General features: G+C 36.8%; 1 protein-coding gene across 1 annotated transcript in view; it reads left to right on the top strand.

The window, feature by feature from the left end:
• GABBR2 (gamma-aminobutyric acid type B receptor subunit 2) overlaps positions 1-20,927 on the top strand; it is a 458,172-nt gene that overhangs the window by 315,340 nt on the left and 121,905 nt on the right. The window contains exon 13 of the mRNA XM_066184941.1: positions 13,155-13,277. Coding sequence (XP_066041038.1) covers positions 13,155-13,277 — 123 coding nt within the window. The remainder of the gene's footprint in view (positions 1-13,154; positions 13,278-20,927) is intronic.

The following is a 20,927-nucleotide window of genomic DNA, read 5'->3' as shown; positions in this document are numbered from 1 at the left end:
TGTTTGTTTGTTTTTTGGGTTTTTTTGTTAGCATTATGTTATTTTTCCACAATTGCAATATGTAGGGAGTCTCTCACAATGAGATGCATCATTCCCTTAGAAGGAATGGAGTTTAGATAGAAAAGGAGAGAGTTAACTCAGTTTCTAAGAGGATTTCTGTCTGAGGTTATTAAGGAATTACATGCTGTCTGGAACTGGATCTATTACTCTGGCACCACAAAAACACAACCACCTAGTACTTCCCCCTCCTATTTGATCATGTCAGCTTTGCTCTATTTCATTATCATTCATTGTAAAAAAATAATGTTGAGTAAACACAGAATAACTTGAAACTAACTAAAGCTATAAAAAATTTCTATACCAAAACCAGGATACTCTGGGTGGAGTGAAATGGAAATGCCTCTTTTTGCACATGTGCAAAGAGCCCACTGTAACAAACCAGTTTATACTACTAGAGTCTTTTATATTTTTTCTTTTTTTTCCAAGGATCTTACACTTCCTCTATTAAAGTTTTTTAACAAAGATGAGCCAGGATTTTACCCTCCTGAGAAATGAAATTTTACATTGCAAATATGTTCTCAGTTATATTGGTACAAATCTTCTTGAATTAGTGAAGTTGCACAAGACACGACAGTCTAACACATACAAGTCTTTACTTCATAACCTTTATTATCCTCAGAATTTTGTATTTCTCCAGTACATACTATTTCAAATAGGAGTGAGCAGGTACTTCAGTGGACTGCCACTTTTGCTTCCTTTATTTTTAAACTTTACATTTTAGATCTGCAACCTGCTACTCAATATTAAATTTAACTGTCTGTTAATTAAACAATCCTAAAATTCTTTATTCCCCCTGTTCTGCAAGGGGTACATCACCAACTGCAAATTCAAATTGATTATGCATGGCTGGATGTTAAAAATTATTTAAGATCAGTTAAACACTGACCAGTATAAGGGAGATAAACTCTCAGAAATCTGGGTGAGGACCAATGAGCTGCTTTGCTCTGAGCAATACTGGAAACATCAAGGCTATTCGGCCACCTTCAATATTCTGGGATTAAGTCAATAACACATTTGTTCTGTAAACGTGAAAGAATTTTTATTTAGATATCTCACTCCAAATCACAACCATGAATCATGAAGTACAACAGTTTTCTTTATGTGAGACAAATCAGCTATCCATGATAAGTCTTTACTAGTCATATATTTTCTGTCTTTGATTTGCCAAGATAGATAAAAGTGTTTTTAGGAATTGACTGAAAAACATGGCATTGTTTACTTATGTCTTGCAAGACTGACATTTCCATTTTCTGCAGATGTAGTTGACAGCCTAAGTATTTTTTTTTTATGGATGCACAGAAAATAGAAATTTTTGCAAACAATATCTTAACTGACAAATGCACAAAGGTAGTGTCGCATGAAAAAAGAACATTAATGTTTTCTGAATTAGTTGTGCCATGACAGAGCAGACTGGCATTACAATCAGAGAAGTACAAAGTCCCAAAATTATTTAAGTACTGTGGATCTTATTCATTTTTGATCACTTCAGTTACTACCTGTATATAAGTATGACAGTAAAATCTGTATGACCTTTAGGCATACCACCTTTGCCTGTCATCCTCAAGATTTTCATCAGGAAAATGTTTGCCAACAGTGAAATTTGTTCACAGAGTGAAAGAATCTCTGTGTGGCTTTTGAAAATACTGGTTAATTACTTTCTTAAAAGTGGGTGTTAAGTGAGAGAAAGAATATGATGAGTAAACCTGTTTATCTTCATCAGATAGGGTATGCTTGTACTTTGGTGTACAATGTGGCTTTTTGAAGAGATTAGTGGATATCTGTCTCAGTGTGAGAAAATATACAGACTTTTAAATAATAATAATAATAATAATATGCTCCATATTACTGCAGTGGAAAGTGGAACTTAGAGTGTCTTGAATTAGTTGAAGATTCTTGTTAACTGCTGTTTATAAAGCTTGCAAAAGTCTATTTTATTTTCACCCTTTTATATATCCACTCCTCTGTTACTGGAAATTAATAAACAATAAAATTCAGAATACACGCATTCTGTTATCAGACTACTAAGGACAAATTTTGCAAAATTCCCAGAGCTCTGTCACCATCTTTGATCTTGCTAGGGCTCAAAGGAAGCAAATTAAAAATGCATTAGTTTTAGCTGGAAACAGAGGGGTGCAAGGGGATCAATTTTTGTCAAATGGAAATGACAAAATCAGTAGGGGGAAATTATTTTTGAGTTTTGATGTAGTTAGCAGAGATAATGGAAGGTGGAATAGAGTTAGTATTAAAAATAACTGTAACAGTTATAATTGAGGTGCAATTCTGGTTTTCATACATCTCCTTTCTGTTGTTTTGGGCTGCAGAATGTCTTCCGCTCAGAAAGAGGTGGGGACTGTTTTTTTGTTTCCCTTGGCAGAATGAGGGCTGGCAGTGGATAAGAAGAGAGAGAGGAGAGTATCAGTGGCAGGAGAGCATGTGGTGTCCTGGGGAAGCTTTAGCTAGCTGAACCATTCACAGAAGCCAGCCCTTCTGGTAAATTTAGAAGGATGAGAAGCTGTCTATTTTGATGGGTTGTGCACTATCTTGGGTTTTCGGGGGTGTTGAAGCAGTGACTGCTTCAGTGACTGCTCCTGCACAGTGACTGCTCCTGCACAACTCCTGCATGCCAAATAAAGCCCATGCACTTTTATAAATACCAGAATAGTAAGAAATTCAAAGCCAGCAGTATTTAAAGCCTCCATAAAGTTTATAAATTCTGCTCCTACAAAGACAAACATTTGACCATTTGTAGATGGCTACACTAAAGTATGAAGATGATCTAGATCACAATTTTGCCTTGTTGCATTTGTTGTATTTGAAAGTACAGTAGAACTCCACTGATGCTGCCATGATAAGCTTGTCTTACCCATGACAGAGTACACTCTGGCTTTGTCTGTTTGGAGTTATTTCTTCAACTGTGGCATCACAGAAGGGATGTTTTATCTTCAATTTTCACTGAAAATATTATAATTGTACTCAGTTATTTCTACCGCTGTAGACTTCTGGTGGCATATGTCTTTATGTTGACAGAGTTGTTGCAAGATAAATACAGAATATAGTGATAAAAGGGACGTAGAGCAGCCTCCTTTCTTGAGGCTTGTGCTGCTATAGTTTTGCCAACATTATTCTACTCCTTCACAATAATGCATAAGCTTTTCTCTGTATTGGTAATATCACAGGGTAAGAAAGCTACAACCAATCACAACAGACAAAAATGGCTTATCAGTCTAACCTGACTTAGCTATGCCTGTCAGGGTGCCATCTGGCAAATTTATTGTCATCCATTTGGCCTACTAGGTCCTTATCAGAGTACTGAAGAGAACTGAGGTCTTCATGCCTTGCAGAGGTGGGTAGGAGATTGTATAGGTTGTGTTTTTGACAGTAGGATGGGGAAGGGAGGCCGGCAGTGCAAGGGAACTTCAGGGCCAAGAGACTGGGAGCGGGAAAGACTGCAGAGGAGAAATCAGCCTTGCTGCTAATGACTTCAAGAGAGAAGCCTGTCCAGATTAAAAAAAAAAGGAAAATCTTGAGATTATATACTGGAAAAGATATTGAAGAGAGAGACTAAATTTGGATTAAAATTCCCTTGGAAATTAAGTTTCAAAGAAGCAAAGGCAGGAAGGTCTGTAAGAAATGATCAAGGAAGCTGAGTATGATAGAATGCAGAACCTGAGTATGGTACTTAGGTGGCAAACTGTAATTGAAGGATTAGATCTGGTTTAAAATTAGATCAAGACTAAAATTTAGAGGCAGAATGGGAGGCCTTAAAAGTAGGGATGTAGTCTAGGAAAGAAAAGCAGGAATGACAATGGAGAAAGAGGCAAGAAAAAACTTGAAATTAGGACTGGCCAAAATGATTGCACAAGAAGTGTGGGCAGAGCATAAAATCTGAACAGAGGATTTTGGAATTTTACTGGTTTTTTTCCTATTACTATGTATCTATAAAACCTACAGGCAAAATATGTACCTTGTGTTCCTCTTATGCAATTGTACAGATCCTGATAGCTACTAGTGACTCTTTTAGCTCAAGCTGATGAGGTATGCAAAGATGTAAAGGCTCCTCTTGCTGATGCGTGCAGCTCTCTTTATAATTGAATCCTCTTTCCATTTTCTTGATGAAGAATGGTCTCATGAAAACTTTAGAAATTTTATGTTGTGGTTAAAAGGTCAATAATTGAAAAACTACAGCTTGCTAGGATCTCTACAACGTACATTTCTTCCCCTATGTGGATTATTAGGACACCGGTAAAGCCTTAGCTTCCTACAGGATGTCACTGTCATGGAGCAAATGTAGTGAGTCTGCTCTGGGCATGGAATAGGACTGTGCAGTAAAAGAGACAGCTTTATGTTACAATCTTCTTCACTTAAACCGGAAAATACGCATAAGGAAAAAGACAGTAGCGGTTTTGAGAAAGGTGGTTCCATGTATAAGTTAAGTGCCAAAGGAAGAAAAATAACTACTTTCCAGAATTAGTATGCTCTAGAAATCTCTTTGAGCATATTTTTTCAGAAATTATTTGTTTGTTTCTTTGTTTCTGAGAAGCAGATCTATTACCTGAGTGAAGCAGTGCAGGAATTCTCTGACATTTTAGCTCATTGCCTTCACACTCTATTTCTTAAAACAAATCTGGCCACCTTCATAACCTGTACATTTAATGGTTCAAAAACAGGTGAATAGAAAACTGGGAGGGGTAAGGAACCATCCAGGTTCTTTCTGTGGATCAGGGCACATGAACTATTCTGAGCAGTGCCCAATCCTCATTCCCCCCAGGTCGGAGTGGGCAGCAGCTGGCTGTGTGCTCCTAGCCTGCATGGTGCCAGCTGCAGGGAAGCTGCCAGGTTCTGTGATTGCACAGTGTCCCGGGGGGGGGGGGAGGAAATAGAGAGAAGAAAGCAGCTAGAGGCTACACAGTTATGAGTTTATGTGCTACTGCCTTCTCTTCTCAGCCAAGGTCTGTTGATTGCTATCCCCATCCCTCACTTGAAAACCTCTGTGAGGAAATCTATTGAATGAATGTCATCTGTAGCTATAAACTTTTCCGTAAGTTTTTCAAGCCACTTACAGAATTACGAATTTATTACAATCTATATTTTTCCTCACTAAAGTCCTGAAGAGGTTTTAAAAAAAGTTAGCCATTATCTGAATCTTTTAAAAATAGATGAAGCAAAATTCTCCAGATTACGTTGACAGAGGGTTTAGGTCAGAACCTCACAGGCCACATCTCATTTATTCACTTAAATCCTGTGTAGACGTTGTTCTGAATTAGCATAAATGTAGTTTGTGTTATCTAATCAGTTCTTTCTGTAGATTCTGTTATAAAATATTTTTCCAGGTCAGTTTTCAGACTGTAAATGTTTATATTTTTCCAGGATTTTTTTTATTTTTTTGAATCTCAGTAGGGCTTTTTGTGTGTATAACAAAAAGCTGTATGATTAATTTCCCCTAGGATACACTTGTATTCTACTAAATATATATATGAGAGATCATAAGTCTGGAGAAGAGATGTGTCAAGATCCAAAAATTTGCTTTGGGTAACCATACCAACCGTACAACAATCTATTAGGGACCATCTGCTGAAAATGAACCAGCATATGGATACCTAAAGAATGTTCAGTATTATTGTTGAGTCTTTGAGAGTAAGAAAGAAGACAGTTTGAAATATGCTTATGTTTAGAATTTTTTTTTTTCATTATGAATATTTACCACTGGACCAAGTAATCTCTGATACTTACAGGGCAGTGTAAATTATTCAGGTATGGTTTATGGTTTATTAATATACAGATACAGTACTTCCTAAAGTGATATAAGTGGAAACCAAATTATTTTGATTTTTTTCCCCCAAATAGCTGCAACTATAAATTTTAAGTCCAAAGCTTTAAAAATAGTCAGTGTAATCTTAGAATCCAAACTTAGATGTAAAATAAGCATCCTGGTTTTCATGAGAGCTGATCAGCCAAAATACCAAGGAACAACAGGAATCACATTTCTAACATTTACATTCATATAAATATGGAATGTGGAGCTAAATCTCAAGCTCATGTCACAAAAAGAAGCTGAGCTAATGAACTGTACATCTAGGAGAAAAATCTGCTTTTGAAGTAATTTATGTATGGAAATTTCTGCATGGTACTGCTTGATAAGGGTAAACCTCAGTAGCGACAAAAACAACGAAAACTCTATGTGAAATGTAAGTGCTCATAAATGGTGCTACAACCATAATTTCTATGTATTATGAGACTATTGGATGACAGAGAAATAAAGAACATGTCGCTATACAGTATGAGGCAATTTATTCCTGAATAGCTTGAAATTGGATTGTAAATGTAATCAAGTGCATTGATGTTCCCAGCTATTTGGTAACGATGAAGTATGCTTTCCTAGAGAATTTTTCATTAAGGAAAACATTAAAGTCTAGGTATTTTAACATTATATCAAACAAAATCAGAATATTTCTTCCCAAGCATTCAAATCCTTCATGAGGGATTTGAGGAGGCTTTTTTATTTTTCTTGAAGATTTGGGTTCATTTCAATGCCAAAGATGAGAATTCACACCTCTTGTAGAAAGTCCTTTGCATTTATGGCCCATGTGAACTTTGGTTCAACAACTTCATTCCTCTCAAAGGTGAATTTGACCTGCTGTATTGGTGGGATATTCAGCTTTCTCAAGGCAGCATGTCTTGTTTTACTAATGGTTGTGAGCAGAAGTTAGCACAATGTTGAGGCTTTTTTTCTAAGATTGTTCTTCAGAACACCAGCAAGAATGGTTGGTTCTAATGCTGTCAAGTTGGATTTCTTAGTGCCATTTTTAGACTAACATGTTTTTTGTTTTTGTCTTTTCTAAAGAGTTTTTTGAAAAATAGTCATATGTGTGCTCGTATTGGTTGGATTAACAATGTTAGTAAAACAATCACCTCTCCAATTCTCTGGTGCATTGTAGTCATAACTGAGGCTCAGGCTTTCAAAACAGAGGATTTTTATAACTCTTTTTAACCCATCACTTATTCTCTCTCCATCTATAACCTCTGAAAAGTTTCTGTTTTCTGCTTCCCCTAGGGAGCATCACCACTAGGATATCCCCACATTTATTTTAATATGAGTTGGGAAAGAGGAAAGGTGTCTTCTAATCAATAGCTTCTCCTAGCAGCAGGGCATAGAGTCAACACATCCACATTTGCAAGAGCTTTACTGGGAGAGTGAGTCTGCCCAATGATGCAATTATCCTAAACAGGAGTCACCAAAGAAGACACATTTTAGAAATATGTGCTTTAGTAGGCTAGGGACTGTAGCTATTTAATTCTCAAAGCCAAGCTTTGAGATCATATCCAACTGTCCATTATTATCAGGAGTACCACATACTCCACTGTCCTGAAAGGTGGTCACCACGTTCTTGGACTACAGGTGTCACAGTAGGTCCTCACAGGAAACAGAAGTGTATTTTTTTTTCATTTACAAGTAGATATACAAATTTTCCATCAAATCAGTCAAAATACCTATAGAAGAATAAAACTTATCTTTTTACTCCTAGTGACCTAGTGGTCAAAATCCTTAATACTACAACACGTTTCTTAAAATGTTAGCATTCACTCATTAAAACCAATGAAATTGCAGCTTGAGGCATTGCCAATACTAATCATACAATCTATTATAGGAAGGACTCATAATAGCTGTTGAAAAAAAACCATTGTGGAGTTATTGGGAACAATGCATAATGTGTTTTCAATGGCCCTTTTTTCTCATTCCATTACACAATAGAAATTAAGAATGTATTACAATATAGTTCTCTAAAATATTAATAGCTTTAATAACTCTAAGATTGAATCTCCCTCAGCCCACACAGGGTAAAGTTCATCCACCCACCACTGACTTTGCATCCCCAACCTCCTGGCACCATCCCACTTGTGCCAACCCACTTAATGTAAGTGAGCAAGCCAAAGGTGTCCCTGAACCACACTGAGAGAAATGAAAGGTTAGCTTATGCAGTGGAGAGAGTATCCTGGAGGCAGGTTCACAAGTGGTTTTGTGGTCCCTTTTGCAAGCTCACAGACTTTACATTTTTTTTCCCCTGAAAATTCTATTTTCTTTCTTTCCCCTCCAGTTCAGAGGGAAGACTCTGATCAGCAGGATTTCTGTATGTATCAGGGAGAAGAATATTTGGTTTCAGATTTTTGAGGGCTTTTATAATTGATGCCAGCGATATTCAGTTAATTGAATAAGGTCTAGGGAGCTTCACAGAGGGATCTTTAAAGATAGTTTCTCTCTATAGATTTCATCCCAGGAGTCTGGGGAAGAGACAACCAAAAAAAAAGTTAATTAATAACATTAAGTGTTTATCCAGCTAGTGCCAGAAGGCAAGGGACTACTCTGTTGGCTAGACTAGACAGGGTTGATCTACATAAACCAATCCAGAATTGCCTTCTTAAACAAAAAAAAGAACCTACATTTTAAGTGAAAAAGAAATAAATTTATATCAAAACCTATGAATAAATGCAAAAGCACTGCAAGCATTTCTATGTTTCTATGAATTCAATTAAAATCCAAACAAACAAACAAACTGCAAAAAATTAGCTAATATAGCTTTAAATTTAAAGAACTTTTATTCTGACAAAGGGAGGTGACCTGGTAACAAGAAAACTAACTCTGGAGAAAAGACAGGAGTAAATTAACTCTTCAGTCATGCTGGAAAGCTGTTTGTGGAAATCAGAGAGTACAAAACTAATGTTACATTCTGGAGAAAAGGGTAAGTCTTCATTTATAAGACCCTTCATGGTTTAGAGTGGAGTTCAGCTTTAAGGTCTATGTCATAAGCATTTTCAGAGTTGGTTTCTAGTAAGGTAAGAAATAATAGAAAGTTTTCCCTAGCTGTAACTATAAAAAACATACCTAATTTTTAATTAGGTTGATTGTCAAATTGCCAAGTAATTCCACAAACTGGTGGATGATGGGTCCTCCAGGACACAATGGATATGCTTTAGGAGGAAAATTAAAAAAGGGCAGCAAAAGGTTTGTGTAATAATAACCAAATGGACATTTGAAGTTGCTGTGGCAGGTGGTATGGCCTGTGATAGTTCTAGAAAATCCTGAAGAGTTTCCATGAGCAGAAACTTTATCCCAGAGCTTTAGACAGATTTTATGTCTCCTGTGATCAGACGGCAAGGTCTGTGAAGAGTAAGGACTTTGATCTGTCTTCATGGTCTCGAGTTTTCGGAATAATTTTGATTTGTTCATACAGTGATGTTGCTGAGAAGAAAATGGGCTACCAGCTTTTGTTCTTAGCGAATTTGTTTTGAGGACAGATCTCTTCATACCCAGATATATAGTCCAGACTGGTGGCGATGGCATTTATAACAGTGTGCAGATCTGCCAGGATGAGACAGATTCACCTATCCAATCACAGATGGTAGAAAATATGACTCACAGATGCTGCTGTGTGAGAGCTTGGCTTCAACAAGGATTCAGGAGCACTTGCAAAAATGGATTTTATTAGCTACCATGTATTTCTCCAAAGGCTGATTTACTGTTTGCTAGAAGGAAAATGAAAAGAGAATACAAGAGAACTTTCCTCTTAAAGAAAAATCACAATTTTGATTGTGAGGAGCCTCAGTAGTTCATGACTGTCTTTTGTCAGACAGAGAATTTGTTGGATTTGCAAGATCTGAGTCAGGACTCCTTCGGTGCATCTGGTGTTTCCCAAGAAGTGAATGTACAGAACTTAAGGATTTCTAGTGGGTGGGATTGATGGCTGTGGAGAGAGGGAAAGCTGGGCTTCCTGCAGGTGGAAGGGGGAGAGCAGCAAGCCTTTTAGAAGTTCTGTTAATCATATACCAGTGGCATTTCTCAGGGCAAATCTCTTTTAGGACAAGCTGCTGATGACTGGCAGAAGTAAAAATAATTGAACCTCAGTGTTTTGTTCTGAAAGCTAACATTCTAGTGGAGAGTTGTGCGTCAGAGCTATATTCCAGCAGTGGTTTTACCGAGGACAGAGCAACGCTGTGATGGGTGTGGGAGGCAGCCCCAGGTTCCCTGCATTCAGCCCTCTCACCCTGCAGCAGCACCAGTACCACTGTGTTTTACAGAGGTCATCACAGGGGTGTAGGTCACTTAGGTTATCTTATGGGCTTTCTTTTGCTTGCCTTCCTCCTAGTTGCCTGGCAGAAGTAATGGATGAGTACCTGCTGCCAGTGACAGCTGCTGTCATACAACTCCCCTTCTGTCCAGAAAAGGGCAGAGTAATGCCGGAAAATTTTCTCCAAGAGGTATCCATGAAGAGGTCCACTGTTTGCTGTATCTCTACTTTTATTTTTTTCTTATAACTACCTGTCCAAAAAATGGTTACCAAACTTACAAGTGATCTAAAATACCGATCTGCAGTAGTGCAAAGTCAGGTATGAATGATGAAAGATGTACAAGAGGAAGAAGTGATGTGATCACATTAGCAATGTGATCATGAATAGGAAGTTATTTATTTTGATCCTGTGAGTGGATTATCAGTATTACTGCTTTTAATAATATCCTTTCACTCTTTTGCTTCTGGCATTGCTGTACCAGTTTGATTAATATTACCAGGGGTTGGTAAATCTGAATCCAATGCAACCTTACTTTCAATATGAAGATAGTCCATGCAAATACGGAAGACATTGGGCTGCTGCTTACTTATCCTAGGTAAAATGTGCACTGTTTTCATTAGAAAGATAAGATATTTTGGGGTTTTTTTCAAGGAGACTTTTTGGCTTCGGAGAGCAGAGGGAGACATTTCTGCAAGATGCTTTCACATAACTTTTAGTTTGTCAAATGCATATTTTTATCTGAAGTTAATTGTCTTCACCTCCTCTTGGGGAGCGGAGAGTGAGGAAGAGAGGGACATGTTTCAGAACACTAATTTTTCTGACCCTTTCTTCTTATCCAGCATAGGTAGGATCAATTGTCTTTTAAAGGCTTTTTTCCCTGCCCACTGGCTACTGAGAAAGGCTAAACACGTAATAGTTCAACAACCAGCTTTGATAAAATAGACTACATCAGTTAAAAGGAAAACCAACTGAAACATGCCAATAAAATAAATTCCCTAGCCATTTAAGAGGCAGGAAAAGAAATCTGAGTTAAGATGTCAACATTTCATCTAAATCCAAATTCTCTATGGACTTGATTCCCCATTGTTTTCTTTTCCATGTCTCCACTCATACTAGGAGCAGTACTAGGTATGTTTCATCCAAGGCCTGTTTGCAGGCATTTGAAAAGAGGTTAAAAAACCCATGGGCTGTTTTAACAAAGGCTAACCTGTTCCTTTTCAGCTTTGATTCCCACTTCATAAACAGCTAAAAGGTCAGACATAGATCTGTTTTCCCAAAGAAGACAAGGGACCAAGCTGTTTCTGAGAATCTTTGCTTAATACCTGCTTTCATTTTAGCTTAATGAAGAAACACATTTACATTTCAATGGTCTTCCTCCCCCTGCACAGCACACCCAGGCACCTTTTCCTTGCAAAGTTCTCTTTGCCAAGTCATCCAGCAGCAAGACATATCACCGTGAAATCTGCACCCTTCCCCTTCACCTGTTCTCTCCAGGCATGCCTGTGCTGTCTCTCCTGAAATGGGTGTACTGCTTCATTGCTGCCACAAACATGTGGAAAGCATCACTTTCCAGTCTTTTATGGCAACGGTACCTACATGGATTTGCATATCTGGTCTCAGAAAATGAAAATAATGTATTGAGTCCTTTAGCTCATTCCGATTTCTAGCGTTTCTTTTACTCTAAGTTTATTCCAAATTATCTATAAAATAAACCAGCAGATTAACAAAATAGTAGTGCACAATGTTACCGAAACATCTTTCAAAGTAGAAAATATATCACACCAAGCAATATGAAAACCGGACTTTCTATAGTTCTTCTTACATTATTTCAAATTTTTGTCATTTTTATAATTTCCTTCAGCTTGATAAGAATGTAATGCAAATACAATTTATTCTACACAGGAATACTAACCTTGCCTCTATTAAGATTAGCTGACACTTCTGTCTTTTTAATGCATTTTTGAAATCCTAATAATTTCATCAAATTGAACTGAAATAATCACAACTTTATTAAGCTTCTCAGGCTTAATATTTTTGAATATTTCATTTGGATTAAGTCAACTGTTTCCCAGAATGAAAACTTAGGGGAAAAAAATGGATTTGTCCATGTTAAAGCAAGTTGGCAATAACTTTTGCCTATTGGATGAGTGTTCTTAGTAATAGAGGTAGATATTAATTGAGAAAACATGACCATAGACTCAAGAGCACTGAAATAAAATTAATTTAAGCCTGATATTTCAACTTGCTTACAATTTTGGAACTGAAATAATATAATTGCAATGTATGTTTTTCTGTGTTGCTATGTGTACAACAGTAGAAATGACATAGGGGTTGCATGCAGTTATAATAGACTCTAATACATGGTTTGGATTGTTATTTTTATCAGTGACTCTTGTTTTTCTTTTTTTTTGACCTAAACCCCAAGCTAAATTAAAAGCATGTTTTACACTAGATGTGTATTAAAGCCTCTGACCTTTGTTATATAGAAAAAATACATCATTCCTTCCTGCTCCCTGGGTAACAGAGGCAAATATTAAACACATAGACACAAAAAACCTCCAAAACAAACTTGTGATAGCTTCTGTGTTTTCCACATCCAAGAAGGTTATGAAACAGTGAGCACTAAATTTTAGTGCAAACTACCTCAATGCCTGCCAGTCTGAGATGCTGATGAACATTTTCCCATATTTACATGCATAAACACAGCAGTGGCTCCCTGGAATATATTTTTCTCATTTTCCAGGAGTTAATATTAAACCTGGATTTCAATATAAATGTTTAAGGGTCCTCCAAAAGTCCTTTTAGAAGTTGGAAGGCACTTCAGATTCTTCTAATAACCATGAAATGAACTAAAATAATTTGTCTTGCTTTCATCTTTCTATATTTCTTTTCTTTGTTCATTGTTAAAAACCTTTATTATTAGCAACCTGTGTTTTTCTCCCGATATAGGAATAAACCTGTACAGGGTCTATCTGTGGCTCATGGGAATTTCCCTGCTTCTTTTTTTTCTTTTTTTTTCTCTATCTCTCCAGATCATTAAAGACCAGAAGCTACTGGGGATAGTTGGAGGGATGCTACTGATTGATCTTTGCATCCTGATTTGCTGGCAGGTTGTGGATCCTTTGAGGAGGACAGTGGAAAAGTATAACATGGAGGTATGTCCTCAAGCCCAAGTAATACTTATGGTTGCATTTCAGTATCTACAGCTTTCCATAAGATTAAGCTAAAGATGCATTAGGTAAAATGAAAGCAAGTCAAGATGTATATTTTGGGAGAGAAAGGATTCTGGTTTTTAAAACCAAATTGAACAGAACCAACTGCAACCAAAAGAAATTGTGTACGTAGTTTCAGGTGCCACATTTCTGTCACTTGTGAGACATTTTATTTGCGAGGGTTGTAAACACAGGAGAGTCCTCTGCTAAGACTCTCTATTAGAGTTCGTTGCAATAAATAATAGATTATCAGAACCCATTAGTGGATTTCAGTAAGAGCTCATTCAAGATAAGTGCAGAAGAGGTCACTGCTTAGGCTGCATTCTTTGTGGAGATAGTCAGGAGTTATGTTACCTACCACTATATTTATTTGTGGTAATTTTATGTGTGTGCGCCCATCCTGATTGTTCCTCTTTTAATGGTATTCCCAGAAAGGTCACATAAGCAATTTTTATAGGCAGGAGATAATAGCTTAATGCCAGCTGTAAACGCTTTCCAATACTCTGGTTGATTTCTAGAAGTGGAGCTGAAGTAGAGCTTCAGCAAGAAACATGGACAGCAAGGAACATGGCAGCAACAATTCATACCTAGGAAAAAAACAACTATCTATACGTAGATGTGCATTGTTTGAGAGTTCATTTCCTCCAACATGGAAACTGGTGATATCTGAAAACTAGATTATATGAGGACAATCTAGAAGTGTTAGTCTCTTCTCCAGTACTTGGCAATCAGTAAGAAAAAGATCAATAGTTTTCTTTTCTGATGTTAACATTTGCAAGAAAATATATACCATTTTACTCCACTGTTTTTACTTCATTCTTACTTTGCAGTGTAGCTCTGGAATTTTATTAGGAGAAGATTTTACTTTTTTAGTAAAATTTGTAGATGATACCCTAGATCAATGACTGCAAGGGATTTCTTTGAAGAAATCATTTTATGGTCTGAAAAGATTTGTCTCAGTCATTCCCTAGACTTTGAAAGACTTCCCAGCTAATACAGTTGTCAATAAAAAATAGGAAATGTAAGAAATTTGTCTTCTGAAGACACTTCTGCTCTGTGTGTGTATAGCTTGAAGACATAGCAGCTTGTTGAGAGCCTTGTTTACTTCATTTTGCTCCAATTGTACTGTACGTGATATTTCAGTTGCCAGTCTTAACATTTTCTCTGATCATCTAAATCCAAACATATTATGACAAATACTCACAGAATTCAATTAAAATAATCTCAGATAGAAGAAAGTTTACTTTTTACTTTTGTTTAAACTAAAGATCCTGCTATCTAGTCTTACTAGATTCACTTGAGTAAAATGTCCATAGGCAGCGGCAGTAACTGTGAAGGTAAACCATAAATACCATATATTTGAAGAACAATGTTTACTGCAGTTTTAAATGATTGCAATTTCCATCTGAACTTCTCAGTGTATATTCTTTGATCATCTAATGTATAATGCTAAAAACTTAGTGGGTTTTTTTCCATGTTTGGGGCTTTCCAGACTACAGGGCTGCACACCAGTTGTCTGAACTTTACAAAAGGGCTGAAATTCTCCTGGAATTGTATATGCCCATGCAAAGTGACATTCACTGAATGCACATGTGACAATGTTTGATATTTTGATCCCTCAGCATAGAATTGACTTGAACTTACTGTTAGAGCTCTTAGCTATTACTGTAAATTATGCAGAATATTTTTTAAACTAATGGATTTGGGCTGGGAAGGAAGTAAAAGTATACTGCTAGCAAATATAGTCATTAAACTATTGTATGTGCATAAAATATGTTGCTATAAAAGCAGTGAGGTGAACTGCAATTTGCTTTCCTGAAGCACACCTCTTCAGGTCTCGAAAACGCCTGTGTAAAAGCAAATGACAATTTCCTTTGCTGCTCTTGTTGTTGCTGTTGTTGTTATTATGTTCTTTTTTAATTTTCAGGTTTTTAAAGTGTAATGGTGAATTTCTTAGTTGAGTTTGATTGAACACATCTTTTCTGTGTTTGGAAAAATACTTGCCACGTTGTAAACACTACTAGTGGCAAGTTTCTGTTTTATTTCAGCAATATTTTGGAGTGGATATTTCTTGTCCCACTTGATTGTGTGAAATAATTTTAAAGGGACTATTTCTGTCAGTTAGAGCTAATCCAAGTGATAAAGATTAAACTAAATGTAGGCTCCAAAGTCATGAATGCAATCATTCATTCAATCTAATGAACCATTTGAGTTCTGTTTATGAATACTCATCAGCTTCCTACGTGATAGTTCTGCATTTGGCTTCTATCAGGTGGTCCTCTGTTAGTTGTGTCTTCATAAACACATCAATCAAAGGAAGCAAGACAAGAAGCCTAAAGACTGGTAATGTCCTGCGCTGTTTGCTATGATTCACAAAACAGTTCATTTTAATGAAGGAACAGCACTAAATTATCGAGAACTTTTTAAAAGGGTTCTTAAACCCAGAACTTAAAAATCCAGGGTCCTTTTTTGGAGTCGTTTGCAAATTCTATGCAATCCATGCCTTATAAACTGAGGATAGGCAGTCTAAATCTAAAAATAAAAGGGAAGTGAAGGCATTTGTAAAGACTTTCTGGTCATTACAGAAGGCAGAAATCGTATGGGATGTTGGGTCTGTCAGTTTTCAGACCCGTTTATGGCATCCTGACCCCACAGGTACGGCTTCTCTGGGAAAAGCATGTCTGTGGCTGCCATAAGACACCATGTTAAAAGTTTTAATGACTGAACCATGAAGTATCCAGATCCTCCTGTCATCAGTGGGGGAAGTAGTTTATGGTACATGGATAATAAAGTTTCTGGATAAAAGAGGTTAAAGACCAAAGCAGGGACAACATTAAAACTTCCCTAACTGTATGCTGATCTGCAGAAGAGCACTAACGGTGTCCCTATGTACATTTCCCAGGAGTGATGTAGGCTTGATTTTCACATAATGCAAAAGCATTTAGTGACACAAAGGGCTTCTCAGCTTCAAGCAGCTGTGTAAAAAAAAAGGAATTGAACCATAATGTTACCTCCATTCATGTTTTCCTAGTTGCACTGGCTGTAACTTTTCTCCTTTTGCTAATTTTTCAGATCAGTGGAGGGACCAATCACTTTTTTTCTTGCTAAGATCTTCCTAGGCTGAACTAAGAATTTGCTTTTTTCATCATAATTCACTTTTTTTGTCATAATCAAAATGATGTGCAGTTATGCTCAGATCTGAGCTAGTTTCCTGCCAGACTAAGTTGCTCCCAGTCATGTGAACTGGAGTGCATCCTTCCTTCACTGTCTCACTGGCTGGGCTCTTGGGCTCTATTGCCCATGAGGAATTATGGTGCTTCTGTGGATACAGCTGTAGAAGAGTTTGTCAAGGCTCTACCAGTTTTTGCTTTTTGACCTGCTTTCTTAAGAAGGCAATGTTTGTGTGCTAGGGTGCTCTGTGTGATTTTTTTTTTCTTACTAACAAACTTTGCCTGTTTCAGTCAAATCTGACAAATTAGAGCAGATACAGCTCTTAAGGACATAGGACCGCAACAGATTTGCTGGAAACAGCCAGCTGTGTGGAGGAGAGGTTCTGGTAGTGTCTCCTCTAAGAGTAGGGTCACAGAGTGAGTTTAGCCATTTGTCTAAAGACAGATATTTTAAATGACCTGCTACAAGGGAGCTTCACTCTTAGCCCAAGAGAATCCAGCCACAAGACAAAAAATACTTAGGAAACCAGCTCGCTCTGATTTCAGTTGCTCAGCTGCGTTGGAATGAAACCACAGTCTGAAATAGCAAAATCCTTTAGAAGGTGGAGTCTGTGCAATAGCCATATCATAATTCAATTATGTACTTAGTACAGTTGAAAGGGTCCATGTGTACACATGCACCCACACTCACCTCTTGCTCATAATTAGTTCACTTAGTCAGAACGTGGCACTAATAATGCCAAGGCCATGTGTTCAGTCCCTGTATGGTGATCCTTGTGGGTCCCCTCCAACTCCGAATATTCTGTGATTCTATGATGTAGTAACTCTTTACTCTAGAGTTCAGCTTGAAAGCCTCTGACTGGCTTATCTTCTCCCAACACAAATATCTATGAAACAGATTGGATCTCTGTGGCCTTGGAAGGTAGACAGTGAAAATGTTTAATAAATAATAACTTTTAGGGGAAATGGACCACCTTTTATAATTCCCAAGGTAAAAAGACCTTCCATTAGTGTTAAATTTAATGAAAGTAGTATCTTGCACACTGGATGCTAATATTTCTTCTAAAATGTTAAAACCTTTATCCAGGGCAGCAGTCTTTGCATTCTTTGATGTCTTAGTACCAATTAAGTAGTTATTTCTGTGATGTTTCCTCTTATGCATTCTTATGATAGCAAGATCAATATTTAAAAATAAACTTCATTCTGGAATACCAGTATTTAAGGTTTTACCCTAATTTGTCCTGGGATGATAATAAACATGAAATAGAGGAAAAAAATCGGAATGAGATGCCATTTTAGGAGACACAGAAGAGAAAAAGACATCAATGAAACATGTCCTATTTGAGCTTTTAGCATTGATATAAATGTAAAATGCAGAAACCAATATGTAGAAACCATATATGGTGACGTTGCAGTAACAAAAATACCAATATGCAGGAAAGATTAGTAGGCCAGTGTCAGAGTAGTGCCGTATGGTAAAGAAAAGTCAATTCATGTTACCAAATAAATAATTTCAGTGCGTGAGACAGAATTCCTATGTATTACAAGTATATAACAATGCTGCCGGACACATATTACTATGCAGCAAGCCAGAAAGTCAGCTTTGACTGGTCTGTTGAGGGTCTCATAAACATTGCAAAACCAAAACAATGGCTATGTAAACTGGACAAATGTGCTGCTCAGACTCATTTGTAATTCAGCAGATTAGAGAACACACAGACAGAGAATTAACCCTTTATTTCATTCTGAATAGCACACAGAATCTGCTCCAAAGTCTTGATATCTGAAAGAGTTTTCCATAGCTACAAATAAATCATTCTTAGTTTTGATGGCTTTGAAGAAGCAACAACCAAAAAAAGTCTGTAGAGTGGCACTCAACTTCAGAAAGGAGAAGAACATAAAATTGAGGAAGCCTCTTAAAGAGAGGCTGAAGAGAAAACTGTAGAGTTAAATCTTTGCAGGTGGTTTAGAGAGTATTAAGAATTTCATATGTGAGACACAAAGTAAATTCATGCCACACATCAAGATTTAAAAAAAGAAAAGACTCAGCATGACAAAACAGCAAGAAGACATCTTTCAAAAAAATAAAATTATATCCAAACAGGGAAAATACAGAGGGTCATAATGTCTGATAAGTTAAATGTATAAACAATAAAGCAGTCTAAAAAAGCATGTTATAATGAGTGAAAAAAGAATAATAAATCTTTCTGTAAATACCAGTAATACCAAGTTTGCCACAGAGTCTTGGGAATAATATGTAAGCAGAATAGATGATCATTACTTGAAGAAAATAAGGCTATATAGAATGATTTAATGATTGCTTTACTGCTTTGTTCAGCAAAATTCTGAGTGGAAGGATTTGTGGAGATTGCTGTGCTAGAACCCTTTTGATGAACTTGCTGAGGAGGGACTGGAGTTGTTGGTAGAAATAGGGAAACTGATCAGAAATAAATCAATGGAAAAAAATCTTTTCTCCCAGATTTTCCATAGCAATTCAAAAGAATAATTGTCAAACTACTGACAACAGTATGTAATCATTAGCTCAGAACTGCTTTGATATCTGAGCAAAACTTTGCAAATATCTTGCCATGTTTTCAAGAGAGTAGAAACCTTAAACTTGTAAGTTAATGCAGTAGGCCAACTGACAAAAAATATAATCAGGAGTAGGATTAGAAATTGATATGCTACATTGAGGAGGAGTTGACATAACATTTGTGAAGGAACAAGTCATTAAAACTTAGTGAAGTCCTTTGAAGAAGCCAGCAGACATGAATAGAAGCTGACACAGCCAGCTAGGTCTCAAAAAAAGGACTCATCAATTTCCTTCATCAAAGGCTCTCACAGAAAGAAAATAGACATGGAATATGAGAGAAGCCCTCAAATGGGTATGAAGTTCTTTAGAATAAGGAAACAGAACTAAGAAATAAATAAAAGTTCAATTTCTAGTAGGAAGGCATGTAGCCAGTAGAGTACTTCAGGACAAATCCCAGTCTTTGTGCTGGTACCTGTATTGTTCAGTGGAAGAGGTTATATCAAGTTATTTCAGAAAATAAAAATGAGGGCTGACTGTGAAGAATTCAGGACAGACATTGCAAAGCTTAACATAAAGTGAAAAGCTCTTTCCTTATTGCAGCTGCAGGAGTAAAAATAAATATTGTCTTGTTTGTGATGTAAACTCTTTCTGATATAGAGGAAGATGGAATTATAGATTTAAGTTCAGCTAGAGGAAACCCATAAATAGATTAATTAGATTGAGTACATCTTACATCTTTTTAAATTTGACAGAAACACCTGGTTTAAAACAATTATAACTGCCTAAAGTTTTCATTTAAATAACTAACCCAGAATCATGTTTAGCTGGCTTGACACAGCTCTCTGAGCACCCAGATATGTTGAGTATATCCTCAATAGATGGGTGTAAGTACAACAGGACTGGAGGAATAAATATTGTTCCCGGGTATCTGATTGTCTTTTGTGTGGGACTGCTCCTAGAACCTATCAATAATACTAAGCTGTTATTTGGGCTGTACATGCATTTAACAGTATATAGATACACAATTCTAAAAGTTACTTGCAACAGTAATGCAAGGTCAATGGCAAATGAGAAAGTAACTGAGATGGGATGTAAAGAATACTCAGGAAGGAGTGCATATATTATGTATGAAAGTCCAAGGTGACCATGGTACTATACACTGAGGGACTGGTTAACTAAGAGCTGTGGCCACCAAATGTAAAATCTTTCCTTAGGACAGACTTTTGTCTTTTAAAATTGCTTTGTTTCTATGTTTTTTCAATGAAAGTTATGTGAGAATTTGGATTTGACTGCACAGGTGTAGATGTTTTTCTTTAATATCCATTCTCATTAATAACACTGCCATTGAAGGGACTGGAAAATACTTTGGTCCAAAATTATACACAGAGGAGTATGGGGTGGGCTGGTGGAGGGGGGAGTGGTGTTAGTATTCACATGATAACACTGGAGTAACATAGGTATGGAACTGGTGAAGATGTCTGGCTCAAATTCATGCACTCCAACAGACTTTTGTAAATTCTTTGGCGTTTTGAAAAAATTGGATCACGTTCTTTTCTCTTTTGGCATATGTATATATGCATAAACAGATGTATTTATGGGGTTTTGTTTATATTGTGCTGTTCAGTCAGCTAACAGCTGGATTAGAGAGAACTTTGTCAAATGTGGATGTGAAATGAAGAATTTAATTGGCTGCAGTAGTTTCTGGGGTGTTTAGCCTAATGCAGGTCAGAACTTGTTAGTCAATTTGTTCTCTAAATATCATTAGGCCCATCTGTTTCCCCTACTATTTTTTAAATAAATTTAATTTCTTTCCTTCCAATTTGAAATATTGCAGACTGTGGGAGCCAAATGTCTCCTGAAATCTGTAGTCTGCTTTCAAACCCTGCCATT

Source organism: Chamaea fasciata, unplaced genomic scaffold (genome assembly GCF_029207755.1).
Source record: "Chamaea fasciata isolate MVZ Bird 193981 ecotype frontalis unplaced genomic scaffold, bChaFas1.0.hap1 SCAF_1, whole genome shotgun sequence".
In the NCBI taxonomy this organism is placed as follows: domain Eukaryota; kingdom Metazoa; phylum Chordata; class Aves; order Passeriformes; family Sylviidae; genus Chamaea; species Chamaea fasciata.
The sequence above is the reverse complement of the archived record's forward strand: the minus strand, read 5'-3'. Positions and strand labels throughout refer to the sequence as shown.